Below are 26,167 nucleotides of genomic sequence, written 5' to 3'. Positions count from 1 at the left end.
GATGTACTTTTGAAATATCACAGATAAAGGCGTTCTTAAGCCTTGGCTTAATTTATGTACTTTAATTTACAGCTGCATTCTTTCCACCAGTCACTTCGTGATCTTAGTAGTGAACAAGTTCGTCTTGGAGATGACCTCAGTCGGGAGCTTTCAAGAAGAAATAGGTATAGACAGAACATAACTTGCATGTGAAGAACAATGGAGAAAATAATTTATATGCTTCTAATTAATAAATTATTCATCTGTACACTGTAGCAGTACATCTGTACAACTAGTACTATGAATGGCTTGTTATGCATCCTCTCATGCAGTATTTCTAAGTGTAAATAACAAGTACAAGTTGTGATTTGCATAGAATATGTGGCTTCCTTCCCTTTTTTTATACGTAGCCAAAAAGAAAAGGTTTGGGGAATTTCTGTTAGTAAAACTTTGCTCCTTTTATGTTCTTGATACTGGAGTTTCATGAGGACAAGCTCTCATTCAGGCCACAGTGCTTTGGTTATTTCAGTACATGCTGTCTCAACATATGATGCTTTTTCTAATAACAATAACAGGAATTAGTACTCTTCTTCCCAGTAAGAGCTAGTCCTGTTCAAAAGGGTTGTGTTGACATGTTCATAATTTTGTACTTGTTGGCCTGATATCTAGCATTTCAAACTAGATAGAATCATTATTAGGTGCTCTATTATCTTCACTAGAGAAATGGAAATTCTTTCTATTACAAATTTTCCACTTGAGGCTGGTCTCCAATTATGCTAGGAATTTAGAAGCTGTAGAATGAATTCAAGTAGCCTAAAAATCCACAAGATTGTTGCTACTTAAAATTTACTCAGTTGATCCTTAGTTTTTGCACTGCAGAGTATTAAGGCTTACCTGTATTTTTTTGTGAAGGGCTGATGCAGAAGTGAGAGAGACTCTAGCGGAATTGTCTGAAAAGCTCACTGAGTCACAAAGGCAAGAAACGGTGAGTGTGCCTAACAAGAAAAGATCATGTATATTTAATATTCTAAGCAAGATCTGGGCTACTGTTTGTTTTGGTACTCAGTAACATGTATCAGTATGTATATCTGAACAGAATCCTTTCTAGGCCAGGCAAGATTGTTGTAATGTTATCCTTCCTTAATAAAATCAGCAGAACAAGTGCATTTATCTTGGGTACTTGTGTAAAGTAAAAGTGAATGTTTTACAGGTGGGTGTGCAGTGAATTTGTCTAAAAATTCAGTTTTGGAGAAAGCTGCTGTTTGAACATTGTTTTGAACGCTTCATTAAGTGTGATAGATACCTTTTGAGAGATAGAAATTAGATTGTTCCATGTTAAAGAATCTCCTATTACAACCATGAAATCTGAGGGGTTTTTTTCTTCTTCCTTCTCCTCTCCCTATCCTTTTCAATCCTTATCATCTGTGCAGTCTTCTGAAATGAATGAGTCTCTTGGGAGTACACTCTTCTCTGAAGGCATTGTGGCAGATGTACCAAAGGAGACAGTGCAGCTGTGATTCTCTCTTCTTTTTTGACTCTTGTATCTGCTGGAAGGAGGCTAATTCTAGTCTCTTGAAATGGAATTCAAATCAGAGTATTGCTGCAGGCATGAGAGAAGATGAGAACACCACTAGTTAGGAAAATCCTGTAGGTAGTTCCAGACTCAGACTTGAGTCTATGCTTTTTGTGCATACTAACATGATATCAGAAGCAATACTAACTTAGAGCAAGTGTTGTGTTGAGTGTACTTATTTTCTCTTAGAAGATCTCCTAGATCTTGCTATGAAATTGCATGAATTAGTGCTAAATGATCTGGCAAGATCTTTAGTTATGTATTTGTCATTGATATCAATATTGTAGGCAACAGCAACTTCTTGGCATCAACAGGCTTAATTATTGTACATGGGCGGATGAAATAGGGCAGAGATTCAAGAGACTATAATCTATCGATACCACTTAATGTGATGGAATTAATCAGCAGAGGAAGACTTGACTCTTTAGCAGGGTGTCCTTGATAGAGCATTAGCTCTGTCTATCTGGTGGGGAATTCTTAGATGCTTGCAAGACTGTTTTTGCTGTGGCTTGCTTCTCATTACACTATTTTTCCCCTCTCTAATGTCCCAGGAAATGAACCAGCTCTAATGTTTTAAGCAGGACAATTCACAAGAAAATGGCTGCTGCAGCTGACCAGAGTACAGCTGTTCTGTGCCTTTGAATGAGAGAAACTAACCTTCCTCTTCAATCTTCTGGAGTTCTGGAAGCCACTGTCTTCTCATTTTTGAAAGAAATAAATAGTTCTTTGTTTGTGACCTACTATAGCAAGTTTTCAAGTCTAGAACTTGAATGTCACAGAATTTATCTGAGTGAAGCAAAAAGTGTACAGTGAGATGTACAGTGTAACAAGGAAGCTCTCTTTAGGTTTTTTTTTTTTTTAATGATAAGGACAATAGGAAAAGAAGAGTAATTCTTTTCAAGGATGTTAGTTTCTCTCCCAAATAAAGCTTTGAAAGCTGAAACACCTAATGATACACTTTTAATGAAAACAATAATGCTGCAGTTGGCTGCAGAGATGCCATTTTCCTGGGCAGGCATTGCCACCCTGGTTTTAAATGGGATGTTCTTTACTTTGTGCTTGATTGGTGATGGTGGGGGGGGCTTCTTAGAAGTCAAATCCATTTTTAGATACTTTGCTGCTAAATGAAAGCCTAACACAGAGGCGGAGCTCTTGGCATCATGGCTATTGTTCAGTTAGTCTGTGGTGCTGAAAAGGCACCTTTAAATCATGTTCTTATATATGATGAATATAATAATTTAGCTTAGCATTTCATGTCATTATGTAGAACCTCCATGTTCCTTGCGCTGTTCTTCAGTGTCTTGCCTACCCTAAGGCTTTTGATCTAGAAGAGAGATCAATAAAGATACATAGTATCAACATGATAGTATAGATACATGAAGTATCAACAAGATACATACTGTTATGGTAGTAACCTTGTCCTGAATTAGGGTCATCTGGGATAAAAGAAGATAATTGAGTTTTAGTCTCTTCTTCATGTGCTGCTTACTGCTTGCTTACTTAATGGCTCTAATCTTTCTTCTGTCTTTAGTCCTATTATTGCATGTCAGGTGTTCTGTGATAAACTGAGAAAGATCAGAAAGGCTACAAAACCAGGAAGCACAATTCTTATGTGTACACCAGTGTGGATTGGGTAACTGTTGTCCTGGAGGAACTACATTTTTAGCTGGTGTACGGGTACTTCGTGTAGCAAGTAAACAAAAACTGTACACGAAGGACATTTGTTATAAATCAAGTCCCACGCATGGCTTTTAATATGTGAAATACTCAAATGGGCAATGGATAGAGTAAAATATTTCAAGGCAACATGGGTTGATGATTGGAATGTACTGAAAAATCATGTTTTGTAGTGTTATTGTGGTGTTTCTATCTGTTGTCATTTCCATGGAAGTAAATAAGAGGCATTACTTTTGGAGCAACCTACATAGTAGGAATAGCTTGTGATTGCACATTTTATATTTATGAAATAACATTATCTGTAGAAAAAGCTTCAGTATATGGGGGAAATGAGAGTTGGACAAATATCCAAAAACAGTGTATGCAAATTATCCTAAGAAAAAAAAAGCTGTCAAAATATAGGAAGTGCAGGAGTATACTTATATTTGACTAAATGAGAAGATCTCTATTTACTTAAGGTAGAAAGTTAAAAATTAAATATTTTGAAACAACCTCATACACGTTAGCTGACACTCTTAACTGTTTGAAGTGATCTTAGAATTGCTGCTGGAGTTTCTTGTTTTCAATATTTTCTCTTTTGAATATTCCTAGTACAATTTTTTTTAGCTTTCTCTTACAGTTGTGTATGAATACTCTAAAATTGCCATTAATTGTGAACTGATTGCTCATCTTGCCGTGCAAACAAGGAACCATTTCTAACTGACACATTCCTTTTGTAACTGTATTATTTTTTATAGTACTCTTGAAGATCAGAGCATAAGCATATCATTAATTGTTACATTTGCCACATAACTGTGTTCTTGTTAAAATTTTCTATCCATACACATGCATAATGCTAGTAGGAGCATACTTAGTGAGAATTTGTTTGCTCCATATACCTATATATATTATATATATGTTATATATAAGAAACCTGTAGTTGATTGGTGTTTTAAATCTTTTTTTTTATTATTTGAATACCATTTGGTAATTGAACTGCTTTCTAGTGACTCTTAAAAAAACCATTAGTTTTGAAGTAGGGAGGAAACATGTAATTATTTTCCTTACTAATCTTTGGCTTAAATGATATAAATTTAATTTGCTGCCCACAAGAGGGTGCTGTCTGCTTGAAAAGCAAAAATATTGTAAAGTAAGAATTGTAGCTTAAGGTTGAATTATTGTGTTAATACAGATTGCTTTAACAAATGACAGATTTTTATTTGTATTTGTTTGTACATAAATTGATAAAATATTGGGAAAAGTTCTTAAAATTAAGAAAATTAATTTGTAATTAATTTAATTTAATTGTAATCTGTAAATATTTTGTGCTGTCGCACAATTAGTGTCCTGTACTTATATCTTGTTTACTGCTTGTCATTCATGGGTTTCTGAAAATGAAGCAATTTTATTTTGTTGTTGTTGTTTTTGTTTTACATACAGGGAATGTGAAGGAAGTGACTCTCTAGAGATTAATTAGGCCTGTGGCAGCAGAGAAGCGAAAATTTATGTATTGTGGCCTCAGCTTAGGCTGCACCAAGCTTGGCACTGACATATTTAGCACTTTATTAGAACTACCACTGTGCAGAAAAGTAACATAAATGAACAAGGAGGGTATTTCTAGCAAGATAGCAATCTTGAGTACTCAGTACTCTGGTTATTTGCTATACTGTTCTAAATCTTGCTTCATAAAATAAGTTATTTTGTTTTCCTTTCTTTCTGCCCCATACTTTCTTTAACATTTTCTCCATTGTTATCTCAGTATGTGGTTAAAATACACCCTAATTTCCTGCAGGTTTTTTTTCCTTTTGAAGGTATCAGCACGTGTAGAGAGAAGACTTCAGGAGATAGAACAAGAAATGCGTGCTGAGAGACAGCTTGTAGAAAGGCGCCAGGACCAACTGGGACAAATGTCTGTTCAATTACAAGAGGTATGCAAATAAAAACTTTCTCCATACTCAAGATCAAATGAAAACTCTTGATACTCGGGATCAAATTGAGATCTTGCTGTCTTTGTGACCCCGTGTCTGTCAAACTGACGAAAGTGCTCATATTTATGACATATTCTCTTAACTGTATTGAGCCTACTTCCTCTTGATTTGATGACCAGATGTTAATACAGTACAGTCTGTGTTACTCATGGTACTGCTTTGCCTAGATTTAGACCTTTTTTGGAAGCTGGCACAAACATTCGTTAAAAGAAAAGCAACCCTCTTCCCCACAGTATTGTCCCTCAACTCCCCTCCCCAAAGCAAACCATTTGCTGACTGTTTTCAATTAAAATGTTTTGTGTTTTAAAATGCAAATGTCGCTTGTAATGAGTGGTTTACTTTATTTCAGCAAGCAATCAAATATGCTGCTTTTCAGTGGCTTTTCAGTGCTTTTCAAACAGTTTAGGTCAAAGCAAAAATCTGATGAAGTATAAAACATTGTTTAATAGACAAATAAAAATGTTAATAATTTTCTGTAATTTTAATTCATAATATAATGTCCTTTTGTGCTTACTTTAAGAAATGAATGAACAGTACATCTCTGTTTCTGCTTATAGTGCTATTTGGGAAATGTGTGAATCTCAGCATACTGTAATTATTTAATGTTCATGGAATCATTGACTGGCTTAGATTGGAAGAGACCTTTAAGATCATCTTGTTCCAACCCTTAAGATATGATTTACAGTGTCATCTCTGAGAATGTAATAGAAAAGTGTAGTTGAGAAGAAATCCATAATTCTGATGTTTTTATTTTTAACAATGGTATATGTGCTTTTTTGGAAGGCAGTTTTATGCTACATCATGATATTGAGGGGCCTTAAGGTAGACCTGTGCTTTATATTTCATGTAAGGCTAGAGACTCTTCAAAGAGGTCATATTTAAGAAGATAACATAATTTTTAAAATATGAATTAAAAATACTAATAAAGATGTTTTTAGTACTTCTGCTAATGTTTCAGAATCAATGCCTCATTTTTTTTCCCTATTGATACCTTAGTGGGTGAAATGAACTTTTATATGAACAAGAGTGCTTTCAAAAGATGCAGTATTTCATGGGGATTTTAATCTTCAATATGCCTATGTCTATTTTTTGATTTTGGTTTTTTTTTTTTTTTTGATTGGGCCTTCAATCTGGTAGCAGCACGCATTATGAGAGGAGTTACCGTTACCTGATAGTGTTATCTGTTAAGTGGAAAAATCTTCCTTTGTGCTTTTAAAGGAGTAATGACTTTTATCTATAAAGATACATTGATACTGTGACTATTTACTTGCAAGGAAAATCTGTTTTCAAGTGAGTGAATTCAAATGTATTTCAAAGAGTTTCACGTGAGTGACAATGTGAATCATAAGCCTTCAAGCTAGGTACCTTTCTTTCAAGTAGCTCATCTTTTGTGTCCTATGCAAAATGAATAGGAAATGCTAAGTGGTTGCCCTAACCTTCTATTCCCTTAAGGTTTCCAGCTGCATGTGAAAATGTTTTAATCTTTTCTGCAAATTCTATTTTGTTCTATGCATATTTTTTTATATAAATTATTTTTCCCAAGGAGCCCCTTCCTGTTTAAACAAAAATTTCTGATGCAATTGCTCAAAAATTCAGTATTAGGACCATAAGATTTGAGAAGTTAAAAGGAAAGTTGTGCACCTATTAGTTTGGTTGGTAAACTTTCGCTATTACAGATTAGCCCAACCCAGGATTCAGAGCCAGTCCTGACAGGAACAGACTCGTTCCACAGCCAGTATTTCATAATTGCAACTTTTCTGAGGTGAATCTCATTCTTGGTGAATGTCTTCACTCTCTCAGGAAGGGGCTTGTATCTCTGTATCTTCCTTCTGGGTGGTCTTTTTCCATCATGGCTTCTGGATTTCTTTGACTGGGCTCACTGGGGATCCTAATAAAAATTAGATTACTGATGTTGCAATGAATGGGGGATTTTTTTTTTTTTCAGGCTCTTCTAACCTCTAGTACGAGAAATAGGATCTGGTGACAAGTATGAAAGGGAGCCTCTTTAATCTTTGATGGATTGCAGAAGAAAATGGAGGCAGTTTAGACTTTGAAACAAAGACTTCCATTAAACTCTTAGTAGTAACAGAACAGTATGTCCTCTTCCTTCTACTTATATCAAGGCTGTTATGTTCGACCTCCAAGTAGAAAATTATCTCAATTCTGGATGGTGTTTATATTCCTTAGGAACAGTTAAATAGTTGGTTGAGCTCTTCAGCTCACACATTGGCAAATTGGACCAAGTTGGGCCTTAACTTTGGAATTGTTATTTTTTTAAGAACAAAATAATATGAACTCTGTACATGTTGTAATACTCTGTACAATACAATCCTCAGTGTAGTACTAACCTGGGAAGCTGTTGTATGAGAAAGCTTTCTGAGGAAAATTATTTTCTTTCTTATATTCCTATTTCTTATATAATGTATATTCTATAAAAATTTCTAAGGAGGTGAGAATTCTAGAACTGATCTAGTCTTGAATTGAAAAAAAGGAAAGGAACAAATGCCAGCACCAAAATAATCAAAGAATTTGAGTTCTTGAACTGGTATTTTTTTTCTTTTTTTTTTTCTTTTGGATGTGGTGATAGAGATAAATAGATCTTTATTGGGTAAACCAAATAAAATGAATAATGAAACTTTTGACTGTGAAGCATTTAAAATTTATGAAGTCTTATATGACTGTCATTTCAACAATGTATCTGTAAGCTGAGTACTAGTTGTGTATTTGTTCATTCCTTGCACTGATGTAATTTTTTTTTGCTAAGGTATTTATTTTTCTACAGTATAGAAAAATTGTTTGTCATTCTTGCAAGTCTTTGAGCAAAGTTCTTAGAAAAACTTTTCAGTTTACACAATTTCTCATGAATTCTTTTACATCCTATATTTGAAGTAGGCGGTCTTTGCAAAATCTCGGTCTTGTGGTGACCATTGCATGGATTTAGTGCTGTGTTGAAGTCTCTCTTTATCCTTTTTTCTTTCTGCAATATGCTTTACAAATAACACTACTGGAAGGGGAATAAGGTTTGGACTGAGATCTGAAATTCAGTCATTCAGTATGGTATGGATAATTTACAAATAAATACTATTTAAACCATTTGTGGCAATTTAGTGAGACAGTTTTTTTCATTATTTTGCCTGCTATGCATCTCAAATTAAATGAAATAGAATTTAACTTTTGGATTTGATCAGCAGCACTTCTAGTTAGAAATTCTGGTGGGGTTTAAATGTTAGAAGTGATCTGTAAGGAAAAGTGCAATGCCCGTAACTGACCACTACTTGTCAGTATTTTACCATCTTAAGACAGACATCTTCCTAAATCTAAATCATTCAATTATATATTTTCAGTGTTTTAATTGAACATGATGATACTTTGCTATTTCCTTTTCTCCATTTGAATTCTCTTTTTCTGCCTTTTTAATGATGTGCAAACTTTATTTGTATTTCATTGTTAGCATCATGAATTGACTATTAATAAAGAATATATCTGGTTATATGCTGTTTATAAAGAAAACATTGAATACAAAATTTTACTTCTTTAAGTTTCCATTTTTTTTTGACTCTGTGCTTGGTAATATTTCTTGAGTTGGTGTGTATTCTAGGTCTGCTTAAGCACTCTTCATAAAGAAAACCCAAAATTAGTGTGAGTCATCCATCTTCACTTTCTTCTGTCTGTGATACAAACTTGTTTCTAATTAGAAAGAATATCAAGTATGTTCATTTTGTCAGTGCTACGGACATGTATATATAGATTACTTTACCAAAACGCATTTTTGTCTAAATTAAAATTATTTTGAGATTCTTTATTGCTTTGTTTTGAATGTGAAAATACCATCCACTTAGTAACGCTCATTTGCATATATACCTCCATTTTTTCTAAAGCAAGATCAAATATTCTTAAAAATAGCCTTAAAACAAATTTTATATGTAATGGCTATCCTGGATGACTTTGCTAATCTTTCTGCCTGTCTTTATGAATTTTGATGAAATGAGAATCATTTTGATGAAATTCACAGAATCATAGAATGGCTTAGGTTGGAAGAGACCTTAACAGTCATCTGGTTCTACCCCCCACCCTCCTGCCTTGGGCAGGGTTGCTAACCACTAGATCAGGCTGACAGTTTAACCTGGCCTTGACTTCCCTCAGGAATGGGGCATTCACAGCTTCTTCACAACCTATTCCACCCTTTGAGAAGAGATTTTTCTTCTAACATCTAACCTAAATCTCACCACTTCTAGTTTAAAAACATTCCCCCTTGCCTGTGTAAAAAGTCAGTCTCCCTCCTGCTTATAAGCTCCAGTAAAGTACTGGAAGTTAGCAGTGAGGTCTCTTCAGAGCTGTCTCTACTACAAGCTGAACAAGCCCAGCTCCCACATCCTGTTTTTCAGGAGAGATTCTCCAGGCCTCTGGTCATCTTCATGGACCTCCTCTTGACCTGCTCTAACAGCTCCATGTCTTTCTTGTGTTGGTGGCCTGGTTGTAATAGTACTCCAAATGGGGCCTTGTGAAGACAGATCAGAGGGTGGGGGGGGGGATAATCCCCTCCCTCTCCCTGCTGGTCATCAACCTTTTGATACAGCCCAGGATATAGTTGGCCTCCTGGGCTGCAAGTGCATGCTGCTGGCTTGTGTCCAGCTTTTTGCCCACCAGCACTACCAAGTCTTTTTCTACAGGACTGCTCTCAATAAATAAAAAAAACTTGTGATTGCCTCCACCCAAGTGCAACAACTTGCACTTGGCCTTGTTGAACCTCATTAGATTCTCATGGGCTCACTTTTCAAGTCTGTCCAGATCCTTCTGGGTGGCATCCCTTCCTTCTGTTGTGTCTCCCTTTCTTGAGATTGGAAATGTTTCCCTTTTTCCATTTACCAGGGACTTTTCCTGATAATTAAAACTTTTAAATGTGATGGAGGGTGGCTTGGCAACTGCATCAGCCAATTCCTTCAGGACCAAAGGAGCATGCATTGTTCACTTTAGGTGTACAGAATCGTCTTAGTAGAACTTTCTGAATTTTGAATGCACTGACTGTATTAAAGTAATGATTATGGGTACATCTTATTACATGTACTGTGAAGTGCAAGAGGCTGGTGGACTTGAAACAGAGGGTGGGGTAGAGTGGTCAAAAATGTTGACAGTTCTGTTTTTGTATGTCCTTCTCTATGATCCTTTTAGACAAACATAATCTTGATCTGCACTCTGACACATCTGGATGTTTTAATGTATCACTGATATTTGCCCCTTGGCTCTGTGCAATGCCACCTGTGGCTAGTAATTTCTGCTTTGATTGCAGTTTCAGTCTGACTCGCTTCTCTGCCTTGGAACATGAGCAGGTCTCAGAGAAATGTCACTGAAATAGCTAGGCAAGTTATTTAAAGAAATACTAAAATACTTGGATCAGTGCTAGCTCCAAATGTGGCAGGTTAGAGAAATCATTTAGATTAAGTACATGTTTTTTTGTTGGTTTTTTTTTTTTTTTAATTTTAAAGCATGAAGCTGGTCTGCTTGCATATTTTGTCTAACATGACTTTATTTCACTGTTCAGTTTCACTTTGGAAGAGCCAATTTCAATTTGTGATCTATGCACTACTTTCAAATCTGTTTTTATTTGGAAAAAAAAAAGAGAAGTTAGTAGGTATAAAATCATACATCTCTACTCGAAGATTTTCTTCTAAGTTAGAAAAGATTGCTGAGACCTCTGTAACAACAGTTCTCATACTTTTCCTCATTTATAATAGTAGGAAGTAAATGATTTTATTATTAATACTGTGGATTTTAATGCTCTGTCTATGGATGAAGAACAGTGAGTGGAGCTATGTAAGGTACGTTGATATTCTAGTACTATCTCATGACGGTAAAGGTTATAAAAAAAACCTGTAAGAATTGCTCCCTTGGGTCAATTCAAAAGTTCATCTAGCCTGTCAGAGATGATAGCCTGTTTCTGACTGAGTAGAGTGCAGAACATCTAGGTGGTCCATCCTGAAGCCATGTTGTAAAGATGTCTTTACACACTAATTCTCTGCTTCCTTGTGGCTGCCTCCAAGGCCTTACAAGTATATACAACCTCCTTGCTAGCTATCTACTGGCCAGCCTAGATGTTAATTCTTTTAAGAAAGGGACGTTTTTGTGAGAATTCTAATGACTGCAGACTTATTTCCTTCCATTCCCTGGAGCTTCAGTACTGCTTTGTTAAGCTCCCTGGACCACGCATGCCTGTTTTTAGGAAATGATCAGGGAGGAGTGCATTGGAACTGCTGTACTCAGCATCTGCTTCCTACTTGTCATTTTTGACCCTTTCATTCCTCTATTTCCTTCTTTGGAGATAACGAAGGAGAAAAGCAGGTTCAGAGGAGACCTTATTGCTCTCTACAATTACTGAAAGGAAGTTGTGGAGAGATGTGGGTTGGCCTCTTCTCTCAGGTAATTAGTGATAGGACAAGAGGTAAGTTGTGCTAGTGGAGGTTCAGTTTGGATGTTATGAATAATTTATTCCCTGAGAGAGTTGTTAAATATTGGAACAGGCTTTCCTGGGAGGTGGTAGGGTAGCTGTCCTTGACGATGTTCAAGAAACGTATAGACATGGCACTGAGGCACATGGCTTAGTGGGGGGTGGTGAGCATGGGTTGGCGGTTGGAATAGGTGGTCTTAGAGGTCTTTTCCAACCTTAATGATTCTGTGAAATGAAATTAAAGAGCCAACAATTTTTTTTTTATATGGTGTTTTTTACATTTTTATGTAAGGCTTCATTTCCCAAGTTAAACCTTTTGTAGAGAAATCTTCAGTAGAGGAGAACAAGAGTGTCATAAGTCAGTAAGAGATAATTAGAAAGGAGGGCAATAGATAGCATAGAGCTATCTTTTACCTACATATTTTCTGAGTCATTAGTAAGAGCTACTGCTTGTCTGGTTGTGGATGACCAAATATTTCTGTTACTTAATGACATTCTAATTGCTTAACTCATGGTCTGTCTGGTACCTAGTGGAGAAACCTGTGTTTCACAGTTGAAGCAGTGCGTGTGGTATGTTTTATTGTACCATCACCTTCTTTTTATAGTATTTTAACTTTGATGTATTTGAAGTGTTTTTTCTTAATAAAATGATTATGGGTGGCTTAAAAAAAATATATATATACAGAAAATAAAAGCAAACATCATATTTGTAGTATCAGTGATATGAAAGACTGCCTTTTTGTTTGACGTTATTGCTGATTGTCTAAATATCATACAGTGATTCTGGTAAGTTGAAATTTCATATTGATTTCTGTGGTTATTCTATGAATTTGGATGTACTAGTGATGCAGAAATATACTTTTGCCTTCAACAGGGCCATCTTTGAAAGCTTTCCTAGTATTTCTCATTCCATTTCAGCTTTTAGTGGGCTACAATTTAGTTTTCCTTAAACTGAATTTTATTATCATTATATGCTGACTTTCCTAGCAAAATCAGCACATGAAGAAATGTATTTATTTATTTTTTTTACAATTAATTACTAATTTACTGCCAAAAATAAGATTGGAAAACAGTTGGATGTATGTAGTATTGCTTCTAATTTTGTTAGAAAAATGAAACAGAACTGCAGTTAGTATGTATCCCTTAAAAATAAAACAACTACCACCTTATGTGGAGTAATAACATTAGCTAAAGTGTTGATCTTAGGCTTGTTTTTTTCTCCATGCTATACCTTTTGGGGAATTCTTCCTAGAGTCCTATCAAGAAAAATGGGAAAGTGTCAGATTTGAATGCAACTTTGAGTTATGTTGGTAACTCATAAGGACTGATTTCAGCATGTACTGAATAGTTAGAAAAATACCTTAGATACATTACAATCTTGTAGTATCTGATTATGAATCAGTAAAATGAAACCCTAATTCTTTATGTAGCATAATATTTTCAGTGACATAATAAATAGCTTCCACAACCTCATTTTTTAGCATAAACTGTTCAAGCAAGAGAGGAAGCCAAAAAATACTGGAACCCATATGTTTTATGAGATGAGGATATAAGATTAAGTGAAATATAGATATCCAGTTATTTCTCTACAAAGCTACTTATAAAAATAAAACTTCTATAGTTGAATTGTTAATGAAGTGAAAACTTTCCCCAGTATACAGCAAGTAGAAAGTGTTCAAAATTGCATGAAATCACTCTAGTGACAGGAATCAGTTTTAGGGATATTTGTTTAAGGAGATATTCCTTTACGATGTAAAATAAATATTCAGAAAGAATGGATTGGGAAAAAAGCTTTTTGTTCTGGACAGGGTATAGATGTATCTACATTCTGTAATATTGGATCAAAACAAAAGGTGTGTGCGAAGATCTCTAATGAATTGTGGCTAGCCTGGCTTGTGGCTAGCCTGGAAACTGCTTGGTCATATTGTATAGCAAAGAAATGAGTTTTTGACACAATTAGTCAAATTCACAGCAAATGAAGTGGATGAGTTTGTTATGACTGGCAGTACCCAAGCTTGGGTTATTTATGTTACAAATTTCATGTGATGTCTGCTGCATTTCTTTGCCAGTAATTAGCTACATTTTGTAAATCCTGTTGGTTTATAGAAGGAAAAATATTTCAAAATCACCAGTCAAAGCAGTTTTATTTTCATAAGATGCTTTATAAAATGTATGTTGGTGATTTTAGACACTCTGGAGCAGGACAGGAAAAGTCTGTATGGTTTGTCTATTTATTTTTGAAGTAAAGCATAAAGAACTTTAGATCAGGAATAATTCAGTTCCTGCTTTAACACTAGAATTCTAAACATCTGTCAAAATTCAAACACAACTTAATAGAAGGGTTTTCCTCACTCCAATGCATCATATGTCACGTAATTGCATGTAAACTGGAGAATATATTCTCCTCATCTGTTATTTTTACAGTCTATCTACAGGGGATCTCTTCAACTTCTTAGTCCTTCATTTCGTAGTGCTTGGGGTCAGTCTTGAGCATCTGCAGATCTATAGATCGGAAGGATGTTAATGCTAGTTGTAACATTGCATGTGGCCCAGTTCTGTTTATGTATGTGTTTATGTATGCATGAACTTTTTTTATTTTTCATGACAATAGACATTGACTTCACCTGGAAATTTTAGACACAGTCAGAAAGCACTCATCTAGCTCTTTTTTAAAATGTATTGCTTCATTTTAATATACTTAAAAGGAAGACTTCTCTAACTTTTTAAATGAAGTTCACAATACATTTTTCACTTTGAAAGGCTTTAAAGAAACAGGATGCTAAAGCAACTGAAACAGAAGAACTTGTGAAAAATAAACTTGTGAAATATGAAAGTGAAAAGAAACAAGTAAGCCTTGCTTTTATTCTTCTTTAGTTTAAGTGAGCGTATAATGCCATATGTTGTAGTATATTCTTTGTCCTTTAGAGAAACCAGCAGGATAAACCTTTCTTTACTCTAAGATAGCATGGTGGGGTTTTTTTGTTTGCTTTTTTATATCAGACATACAGAATGCAGCTACACTAAACTTATGTCTTTCTTACTCTTTAGTTACAGTCTGTTTCTTCTACAACTGCTCCATCTTGCCAGACAGACAAGCTTGAAGATTATCCTTGATTTCGTTTTTGATTTTTCTCTGAATAGAGTCAAATAGATGTAGTTACCTGTCACATACTTTCAGCAGCTCTAAGATGTGACTTTTCTTCATCTCAGCAATTAATGCTTGTTTCATTATTTTGCGAACTACTGATTATTAGTATTTTTCTTTCTGAACTATTGTTGCTTTTTTACTCTCCGTAGAAAACAAAATTACTTCTATTTCCTTTTTTTTTTTTGCATGTTGCAAGGGTGATAGTTTATTATTGTAGGCTTTTTCCCCCTCTTACATCAAGTTTAACCGTTTTGTCAGTACTTTCTATGTCTGTGCTAAACCTTTACACTAGGCAATCAATGTAGCATTTTATATTGTTACTCTTTTAATTCTGTTAATACTAGTCCTGTTTACTTTGCCCATTTGCCAGCCTCCTTAGCATTCACAAAAGGGATATTATGTCTGCAATAACAATTTCCACTTTAAAAAACTATTTTTATTTCCATGTGCATCTTTTCAATCTTTGAATTATTTTTGACAAGAGTTCACAAAATATTTCATAGTTTTTGTTTTCTGGTTTTGGAATGGTAATCAGTTTGCTAACTACCTCTGATTACACATTCTTACATTCCCTTGACAAAATATTTTAGGGAAAATTTTAATTGTATGAAAGTTCAGGCTCTTCAATTTTTCAGTCAGCTTGTTTCCAGAACAATTGAAATACATCTTCAAACACAGTGCAGAGAAGCACAGAGTTTACCAATTATCAGTTGTACCAATTGTCATCTTTAACATTTTTATGAATAAGTTATGTAGCAAAGGTTCAAATGTTAAGTCATCTTATTTTCCCAGTTTGAAAGTATGCTACAAATCCTGGAATGTTTCTAAAACTTATTTTAACAGTAGTTTTTTTTTTTTCTTTTGTTTTACTTATAGTCCTGTGAGAAATAGCTTTTTTGCTTCTTTGTTTGTTCTGTTTCTTTTTGTTTGTTTGTTTTGGAGTATATATACCACTTGGTGTCTTCATGTTATGCAGATAAGTATGCAAAAACTCTAGACTATAAGTTAAACTTTCTTTGTATGATTTAAATATATCTGAGATTTAGTACAAATGAAAATTTGTGTTAAGGATTTGGATGAATAAAAATATGATATATATTATACTTTAAATAATAGTTTGTACCAATTAATTTGTGCCAGAATTAACTAGTTAAAAAGCACTTTTGTACTATGATGCACACATAGATTTTCTGTCTTCATCATTTTCTGTAAGCTTGAGCAGGAATTGGAGCAGTCCCGGAAAAAGCTGAATCAATCAGAAAGCAATAGAGAAGCTCTTTTGCATCAGGTAACTGCTTTGGTGTGATAGAAATACTGAAATTTTCATATTTGGCTATTTCAGAGTCTTTTTGATTAATCTTCCTATCTCATATTCTGATAATGTTCTTTTGGAAAGGAAAGAAGGAGATTCAGAAAGAAAGATTTGAATACAGGTATAGACCTTTTTGTATGTATGTTCATGTATTAATAAGAATAGTAATAGCAGTTGTGGTACTTTTCAAGTACATAAACACATTATTTGTAACTGCCCTTCACTGCATGCTCTTGAACAACTTCTATATTAGTGATTATTATTATGCAAAGTGCATGACTTCATATACATAAGTGGCATAGCAGTATTTGCTCTATTGTGCATGAGGAAAAAAATTAAAAAGAAAGCAAACCATCTTGAAAATGATCCAAAGTGTGTTCTCTATGATGCCTACTGATGCAGATAAGATAGAATCTTGAGGATGCAGGAACCTGGATGATTATAGCATTAGAAAAAAGTCCTTTTACCTAAACATTTGTAACTCTGTATAAGAGAAAGAAGGTAAAAAGAGTAAAAGGCTAGTATGTTTCTTAAGAACTGGCATATTGTATATTTAATGAGTAGAATTTACATAAAATATATAACCTTATATAGATATTTTCAGTGTAAAAAGACAAAACGTATAAAATGATATTATTTTGTTTTGTCTGGAGAAATTAATGCTCAGCCATGGTCACCATAACAGATTTAAATGATTCTTTTAATTTTGACTGAATAAACACTTTGTGGCTTGTAACTAGGAACTCAATTATCTTTTTTTGTTTACCATCTGCAGAACTATTGAGATTTATTTACTAACAATGTGCAGTTATTGTTTATGCTTGTTACAGTTTAATAAAAGCATATTATTTACACTTTCATTCTGTTTTCTGTCATGTCTGATACTTCAATATACGTTTTAGATTGAAGAAATTCGTTCCCAACTTTTGAGAGCAGAAGAAGATCGTGCAGACTTACAGCGTCAAATTTCACATGTGGTTATGTACCATCAGAGCTCCCATGATGTGCGAGAAGATGAAAGGAGAATTCGAACAGGTACAGCTCTCAAGTTTGGTGCTAGATGCCTGCAGATTAATCAGCCTGGATGTTAATTCTGTCTTTGAGCTTTAAGTTCCTCTGCTGTTTAAACTAAAAGAACTGATAAAATCCTCACTTTCAAGTTTATAAGTACTATAACAAATAAATATCAATTTAGAATATAATACCTTGATTTCCATGGTTAAAACAAATGAAGATTATTTAGAGAGAATGAAAGAAAATTGCACACTGTTTTTACATTATTCCTATATATATATATATATATTTTTTTTTTTTTTTTGAAATTACACATTTCATTAGACTTGCAGTTTAAACCCCGTCAACTTGCAAATTATAGCAGATGTCCGTTTTGTAGCTGGCTAATAAGGCTGCTGAGCTTTTGGTAGAAGCTCTTAAGAAGTACCATCATATTCCAGAGTATTTAGCAATATTATCCTTATAATCCCAGATCATTCAGTCATGACTTCTAATTGCAGTTTTATAGAATTTTAGGGATGGAACCATGATATTTAGAAGAGAAATATTTTACACAATTTCAACATGTAATTGTGTATTAAATTATGTCTTTAGTGGGGCCTTCACTGTACTGTTAGATAACTATCTGTATTTAAACTTTTCAAATGTAATCAAAATACATTAGAGAATGTCTTCATCATTCTCCTCATTAACAAAGATATGTGGTATTCAATATTCTAAGAGAACAGCTACTACAAGTCCACTGTTTTGGAAATGGTAAATTAATTTGATTAATGACTTCTTATGTTTTCATATTTCAGCTATTGAATTATCTTGGTCATGGAAGTGTAAATCAGGGAGTCAGATTCCTAAATCTCATGTAGGGTACTACAAAATGATTAATTGTGTACCTGGTTTAGGTTCAGATGTAACATGGGATTGTCATTTTAGTAGTTTTTCTTCAGTTACTTCAGTGTTAGTGTACAGGCTTAAAAGAGAACATACTTGTTTCTATGTTTTTCATGTTCAAGAAAGCTTTTTTTTTTTTTTTGCATTTGTTTTATAATTACAACAAGTGCTGTGAAAATGTGGGGAAACATAATGGATGTATTAAGATATACAGAGAGGGAGAAGGAATAAAAATTTAAGCAATTATTTTTGTTTACTGAATTATTTTTTTTTTTTTGGAAGATATATGCAAACTGAAATTTTCTTTGCCTCTCAAGACTTTTGAAATTCTGGCCTAGGATATTTACAGCTTATTTTTGTCAAGAACTTCTACTGTAGTTGTAGTATTGAGACATAATTCACAGAAAGCAATACTCGTCTTGGAACTCACGCTCAGGTTGTCTAAAATCTTTGCCTTGAAACTTGTGGGAGATTTTCTTATTTTCCTTGTTTTTTTCTTTTATTTTCCCCTTTCCCAGGGTGGGGGGACCACCTAAAGTGATTGGATTATTAGCCCTGAAATACTGGTCTTATTCAGTGGAAGGTTATCGTATAATTGTAGCCATTTTGCACAGATTCATCAATAGCCTTGTAATAGTCACATATAGAAAATTGCAGGAAGTAAAATGAGAAAAATAATTTTCCACAAGACCATGTTTCTACTGGGTGTATTGTTCTGTTCCCACTTTTATAGTAGCTGAAAGATATGAGAGAGAAAAGCAAGAACTGGAGAAACATATTTTGGAGCTTAAAGCAAAACTGACTCATAACACAGCAATGTCGGAGGTAGAAGAGCTAAAGAGACGCATAGAGCATAAGGACAAGGAGAAAGCACAGCTTGTATTGCAGATAGAGGTAAGTTTTCTTTGTGAATCATTTCCCATATGCCTAAGGTATGTTATAAGCCAGATTAGAGTGTAATTATTAACTGTAATGCTCTACTGAGTTTATTCTATGAATAAGTTTGAAAGGTGATCTGAGCTTGCAGAAGTTTTTCTCTCCTGTCTTTTTAATAAACCAAAGAATTTGCTGTTGCACATGAATTCATGATTTGTATTATTTGCCTTCTTCTCGTGTCCAAATAAAAGATGATCTGATTTTTATCTGCTGTTAGTTTGAATAGTAGTTCATGGAATTACTTCTATAATTTTAATTTCAATCAAACTGAAATACCGTGTTCTATGAGATAGCGAAGTACATTGACAAAAAACGTAACTTCTCCTTTCTTCACTAATTGATACAGGGTAATAATTATGATAATTATTATTATTAGCATGCTTATTTATGATAAACCCACATGATCTATGAAGATGGATAGATATTAGAACTGCTTGCCCATTGATGACATGGATGCCCCATCCCTGGAAGTACTCGAGGTCAGGTTGAATAGGATCCTAACAACCTGATCTAGTAGAAGATGATCCTGCCTTTGACAGGAGGTTGGAACTATGTGATCTTTAAAAGTCCCTTCCAACTCAAACCATTCTATGATTTGACAGTCCCATAAAACATCCTTTAATTTAAATTGGAGTGACATGGGATACTTGGTGGATAAAGAATTGTTTGGTTGGCCACATCCAAAGAGTTGCAACCTATGATTCAGTGTTTGAGTGGAGACCACTGATGAGTGGTATCCATCAAGCATCTATGTTAACGCTGAGACTGTTTAATAACTTCACTGTGACATGGATTGAATGCAGCCTTCCTTCACAAGTGTGCAGAAGGCACCAAGCTGAATGGTGCAGTTGGCACTTCAGAGGGTCCTTGACAGACATTTCAGAAAGGTCTTGCTCTTTGGTTGGGGCAGTGTCAAACGTGAATATAGTCTGAGTGATTTATAGACAGCCTGGAAAAAGAAACTGGAGGTATTCATGGATGGAAAAATGCAACATGAGCCAGCAACATGCACTTGCAGCCTGGAAATCCAATTGTGTCCTGGGCTGCATCAAATGAAGTGTGGGCAATAAGCTGAAGGAGGTAACTCTTTTCTTCTATCCTGTTCTTATGAAACCTCACCTAAAGTACTGCATCTAGTTCTTGGGCCCTCAGCACAAAAGAGAGATGGACCTGTTGGACTGCTTCCAGAGAATGATCAGAGGGCTAGCACACCTCTTTTGTGAAGCCAGACTGAGGGAGTTGGAGTTGTTTATCCTGGAGAGAGCTTTGAGGAGTCTTTTTTACAGCCTCCCAATACTTAAAGAACAATTACTCTTGTAAGGTGAGACTCTTTATAAGAGTCTCTTTATTTTTGCTGTATTCTCACCATTCTATTGTCAGCTTCTCTGCTGGTTTAAATTAAACTTAATACCTGAAGTTGCACTAGGAAAAATTGAAGTCTCAAAATAAGTTCCAAGATGCTGTTTGAAAATTGCCTCTTGAGTAGGTTTAAAAAAAGCCTAGGCTGCTCCTGTAAAGCAGGCAAGCAGAATGCATTTCCTACTGCCCATAGAATCATAGAATTGCTCAGGTTGGAAGAGACCTTCAAGATCATCAAGTCCAACCACAATCTAACCATACTACCCTAACTCCAACAACTGTCCACTAAATCATGTCCCTGAGCACGACATAGATCCAAACAGATTTTAAACAATCAGGGATGGTGTCTCCACCACCTCCCTGGAGAGCCAATGAGCATTAGTGTTCTGGCTGGGCAATAGATTATTTGAAGCATGCTGTTTTTTTTGTTGTTGTTTGTTTCTTTGTTTGTTTTTGTAGTGCCTGAGCAATTCCAGTTACTTTGGTGGCAGGAGTTAATGGGGTACAAACACACAGAAAAACATCTCTTAAAACTTCTTCTCATAGAACGTGCCATATGAATGTCAGAATGATGTTCTAGTACTAATTTCCTGCTCTGTGAAAATATGGATGGAAGAGGACTCAGATAGGGGTCATTGTCACTTCTGCAAGTTAGAAATCTGACTTCTCTGATTAGCTTAACAGAAAACACTTTGTACTTCTTATCTGCTTCCCACTGCCATTCACCTACAGAAGCAGCAACAGGAAAATAGAGGGTTTTTTTTTTGTATTATTTTAATGAGACATCAAGGAAACAAGGATGTGAATTTCTAAACTTATGTACTAACAAAGCATTTGTCAAGCCTGTTCCAACATCTGCTCTTATCAGATAGTCTGATTCTCAGTTGGAAGTGAGCAGTCCTGTTTAAATTGAGTTAAACTTATCTTTGATTAGTGGAGAGGATGTAACTGTTTGCTTCTGGTGTACATGTGATATAAGAAGTTTCTTGTCATTTATTTAAATGTCATTGTTTTCAAGAATTTGAGTTGCGTTGTACATTTAGTCCCTGTTACCATAAACACACAATGTGATGTAAAATGGAGAGGATGAGAAAGATTATAATCGTGTTCTTAGAACTCACTTCTAATCATGACTTTATGAAATTTAAAAATTAAAAGATAGAGATGAAATTTAATTGCTCTGGTTTACCTGATCTTGTAAATATATGTAATTATTTTAAATATGTTTTTCATTATCAAACTAAATAGAAATTGATTCAACCTGTTTATTATGTTTAAGAAGTAAACAAAGTACACAAATTGTAAAAGTACAATAAGCTAGATTCTCCGTAAGCATATGCAAGTTCATAAGCTTCTGAAATAATTTGATTTACTGAAGATTTCTCTAATTCTAATTAGGTCAGTGGGGTCTTGTAATATTATTTATTAGAGTGTAACAGCAGACAGTTTGTTTAACATATTTCAAGTTTCCTGAGAGAGAGACATTGATTTGCTTATTTAAGATTAGAATTCTTTAGTAATAAAAATCTTTCAGTCTTAGGAAGATTGAGTGACATTTTTAGCCTTGTTAAAATCTATTTTATGGCTTTTCTTCTGTTAAAGATGAAGATATTAGCCAATTATTTTAATTATGCAGGACAACCACGATATCTGAAAATCAATCAATACAACTTTTATAAATTTATTCTTACAGAATATGAGAAATCCATGCCTTTACCATAGTCCAACCTGTATCTGTTTTATATCAGTGATTTGTAAACATTGAAGTAATGCTCCAGAAACTTTATGAAAGTGACTAACATGCACATTTTAAAATGTATCTGAAATCACATATCAAACTTAAATTTTAAGGTGTTTCACCTTGTCTTTACATTTACATATGCTACTACCTATTAGTGCCATGAGCACTTCATGCTTGGGGAGAATATGGAGAAGGCACCTCCTTAATTGATTTTGTGCAATATACCTTTTAATGAATGAATACGTTTATTGACAGATTGAGTGTAGGTATCTTTAGTTTTTCAATTAACAGAACTTGTGTTTGTATGAAAGATAGAAATATTGATCAAAAGGTTTCTTCATGGTTAGATAGAGCATGGGTCATGAGGGATTCAGTTCAGATTGTGATGAAATATTTGCAGCATGTATTCAGTTAAAATTATGTAGGTCACTCTGAAAGCAATGCCTCTTATTTATTTCCATGAAAACTACAGCAGATACAAAGAGCACGGTAACACTATTTCACAGAGCAAATTCTCAGCTACAAAATACTTTTTTACAACACAGTCAACCACCATTAGCTGTGCATTTTTGCCAGTGATTAACAGGAGCCTGTATGCTGCACTTGTAAAATTTTGCAGAAGTGGAGATAACCTTCCATTATCACTGCTGAAATGTACCACCTACTGCCTCACTTTGCTCACATCCACTGTTTGGTCTTCATAATTGTTCAGCAAGTGCTAAGGAATGTCAGTGGGCGCAATTGTTTCTGCATGGAGGAATTCAAAGACACACTTTGGCTTCATACACACTTCCATGTCAGATGCCATTCTATCAGACTGCCCTTCTGCTGCTGCCTGTGGCACGGGAACAAAATGTAACGAAATATTGGTGGGAAGGTTCAACCTCTACTGCCGCACCACCAATATCCACCTCTGAAATTGTGGGCTAACATCATAAAATAGAAGGCATTAATTTCAAAGCAGCTCTCGTACTTTAAGTGACTAGCATAGTAAGTGTGGCTGAAGTGAAATATGGCTTGTTTAGGTTTTATTATAGATTGTTTGTACATAACTGATTTAAAGTGTATCATTGTATGAAATGAGTTATCTTTACTTTCATTTTAAATGTTCATAAAAGTTTTAAGGATTGTTGCACTGAATACACGATGTGGTTTGTTTTCTGTTCCTAGAATGGAATTTGGCTTGCTGTTTGTGGTGATTAGTTTTAAATGAGGTTGAAAATGCAGGTCAAATATACAATATGTAGTCAAGCTAGGGACTGTAAATCTGAACTGATCATGTGTTTAAAGCTTATGGTGATTAGTTTATATTTCAGATAAATAACTACCTCTAAGTAGGAAATGTTGATCTTTGCCTACAATTTCTTTTGAAAGTTGGAAGATAAGTCTTTTATTGGGATACTGGAGATGTAGTGAACTGGAACAATTAAATACACAACTGTTTTATGTGGGGTTAATGTTGCATCAGTCTTTCAGTTTGTTAATCCCCTTTCCTTTGCATCATCTCTAGATGGAGTCTGTCCACTGAAATATTACTGGTGTTGCAGTCTAAGGGCTGATACAAACTTTAGTCAGTTTTGAAAATAACACTTGTGTTCAAATCTCTTGAGCATTAAGTTGTTGTACTCCAGGATCAACTAACTAAATATAATGAATTTTTAAGAATTGCAAGAAAATTAATTCTCTTTTGAGAAAATCCCTGGATATTAATGCCAGGAGGAGCATTATTGTCAACTGCGCCGCTGGTGTAGTGGTATCATGCAAGATTCCCATTCTTGCGACCTGGGTTCGATTCCCGGGCGGCGCAGAAAGTTTTGATTGCCAGAGGGCTGGAGCACCTCTCTGATGAAGAAAGACTGAAGCAGGTTCAAGACACTAATAGTAAAATTATAACTAAGACATTAATGATAAGTGGTTATGGCAAAGTACAGAAAGGCACCTCCTTTGAAATCTGACCACTCAGGGCATTGATCCAAAGTGGTTGATCCAGACCTGCTTCTTATACGAGCAAGTAGTTTCTGGGCATATAGGAGAACATACATATATGTGATTCAGTCGAACTCTGTTTTAGGACTTCTAGCTTCTCATTGTAGACAAGTCAAGCACAGTGTTGAGGTGTACAGACAGATAATAGAAAGTGGCAAAGAGATTACTTAGCTGTAACTGTTACCTTAGAGGTATTAACTAAATGTATTTACCATGAATCCTCCTCCATTTTCAACGAATGTTTAGAAATTGAGAGCGTGTTGGAATTTTCCAAGGAACCAACAGACAGGACCATAACCTGCACTTTTTATAGACACTTAAGTATGCACAGTGATGTGTGAGGTGTACTACTATAGATACAGATATCTCCAACCAATACTTGTATATGTCAGTTCCTGTAATGTAAAGATATGCATATGCCACATGAGAAAAGAGGTTTTGGAAAATTATTAGTAACCAATCTCTCTATCTACATAGGTAATAAATATCTTTTAATAAAAGATTTTTTACTAGAAGAATTTTTACATATCTTACGGCAGTGCATATCTGAAAAGTTGCTTATTTGATGTTTTAAATACCAGTAGGGAGAACTTTTACAGATTGGATAGAATTTTGACAACTACATGAATGTTAACATACAGATAAACATATGGGTCTCCTACATCAGAATAGGAATTTAAAAGTACAGTTCAGTACATCTGGGAGCCCTGATATAGAAATATGAGAATAAAAGCTGTGGAGACTTATTCTTTTTCTGTTCACCCTGTTTTACATGGAGAGCTACGTGAAAAGTTGATGTGCTGCAATTTTCCAGCTTATATCCTCTTTAAAAAGATCTATCTTATTTCCTTAGTAGTAAATTCACATTTATATTAATATGTCCTCGTCAAAGTTTATTCCCCCCCATGCAAATTAGCTAGTGTTGATAAATTAGTTGTTTTAACAGAAGCATAAAAAACAAATGTTTCTCTTTTTTTTCTTTCATTTTACTATAAATCAATAATTTGGAGACTAAGACTTCCGTTAAATGAATGTTTACTGTTAATTTAGCATTGCTTTCTGTATTTAATCTTGGTCTCATGTTCCATTGACGTGTCTGTGGGAACTGTAGGTTGTATTAATGAAATGTGCTCTCTGGGGGAATTCTAGTTAAAAATATATTTTTATAATGATGCAGATAATTGAGTAGTACATTGTTTTAGGCTGATGTCTTTGGTAGTGTCTCTGGAAAGACATGAAATGTGAAGTGATAATCTGGTTGTTCTCTTCTTATGAGTCAGTAGTGAAACAAATAATGTATGTCTTTTTCTGATACATAGAATTGTAAATCTGGGAAATTTTCCTGTTTTCATGTTGTCACCTGCATAATATTTACTTACTTTATTACCTAGTTAATGTTATGTTAAAATATCCATTTATTACTTATATCTCAACTGTGTCTAGAGTCAGCATGTTCATCCTACAAGTGAACAACTGATAGGCAAGTAGATCATCCTACTCCAATTTTACGTCATGGATACAAATAGCAAGCTGAACCGATTGTTCTTGCCTGTAGTGGCAATACATTCCAGTCTGTGGTGTATTCTGGCAGTCCCACAGGCTGGTATGTGCTAGTCATCTTGCCAGGGCAGTAAATGCTATCCTGGAAAGACTGAGGCAACGTATTGTCTCTCTGGATGCAACAGTCAGCTGGAGGTGGGGGAACAAAGAAAAAACAGAAAAAGTGTGGCATGACCTTTGACTAAACAGTCATTCTTTGTGCATTTGTAAAGACAATTTTCAATTCCTAGGCAAAATAGTTTTCCGATGTGTATTCTGAATTGCACTGTTCAGTTCAGAGGACAGTTCCAATTTGTTTCAGTTGTTCTGAAATCTAATCCTCTTCTCTAACATTTTTCCATCCTTTAAAGCTTGATGGTATCTTTGAATGGAGTAGGCCTAATAAATCCATTTCAGTCATTAACAAAAATACTGAATAGCAGAAAAGCAGTCTAAATAGGTCTGAAATATGAAATACTAATCTTATGTTCTGCTTGACAATCATAATAGAATTCAGTTTGGGATAGTGAAGCTTCAGTAACTGATTTCTGAATGTGCCCTTGCAGAATGCTTATGAAAAACATTTTTACTAACTTGCTTATGAGA

At 34.7% G+C, this 26,167-nt stretch overlaps 1 protein-coding gene and 1 non-coding gene across 6 annotated transcripts in view; both read left to right on the top strand.

Annotated features, from left to right (window-relative positions):
• Positions 1-26,167, top strand: part of CEP128 (centrosomal protein 128) — a 96,242-nt gene that overhangs the window by 11,024 nt on the left and 59,051 nt on the right. For 4 of the 5 annotated variants that reach the window (XM_025151096.3, XM_004941843.5, XM_040702151.2 and 1 more), the window contains 7 exons: positions 73-164; positions 892-964; positions 5,020-5,136; positions 14,399-14,485; positions 16,000-16,074; positions 17,001-17,133; positions 18,734-18,894. In XM_025151096.3, coding sequence (XP_025006864.2) covers positions 73-164; positions 892-964; positions 5,020-5,136; positions 14,399-14,485; positions 16,000-16,074; positions 17,001-17,133; positions 18,734-18,894 — 738 coding nt within the window. The remainder of the gene's footprint in view (positions 1-72; positions 165-891; positions 965-5,019; positions 5,137-14,398; positions 14,486-15,999; positions 16,075-17,000; positions 17,134-18,733; positions 18,895-26,167) is intronic. The other variant, XM_025151095.3, reaches the window with a different exon arrangement.
• Positions 23,773-23,843, top strand: TRNAG-CCC. Its single transcript has one exon. It is a non-coding gene; the product is annotated as a tRNA-Gly (tRNA).

Source organism: Gallus gallus, chromosome 5 (genome assembly GCF_016699485.2).
Source record: "Gallus gallus isolate bGalGal1 chromosome 5, bGalGal1.mat.broiler.GRCg7b, whole genome shotgun sequence".
Taxonomy (NCBI): Eukaryota; Metazoa; Chordata; class Aves; order Galliformes; family Phasianidae; genus Gallus; species Gallus gallus.
The sequence above is the reverse complement of the archived record's forward strand: the minus strand, read 5'-3'. Positions and strand labels throughout refer to the sequence as shown.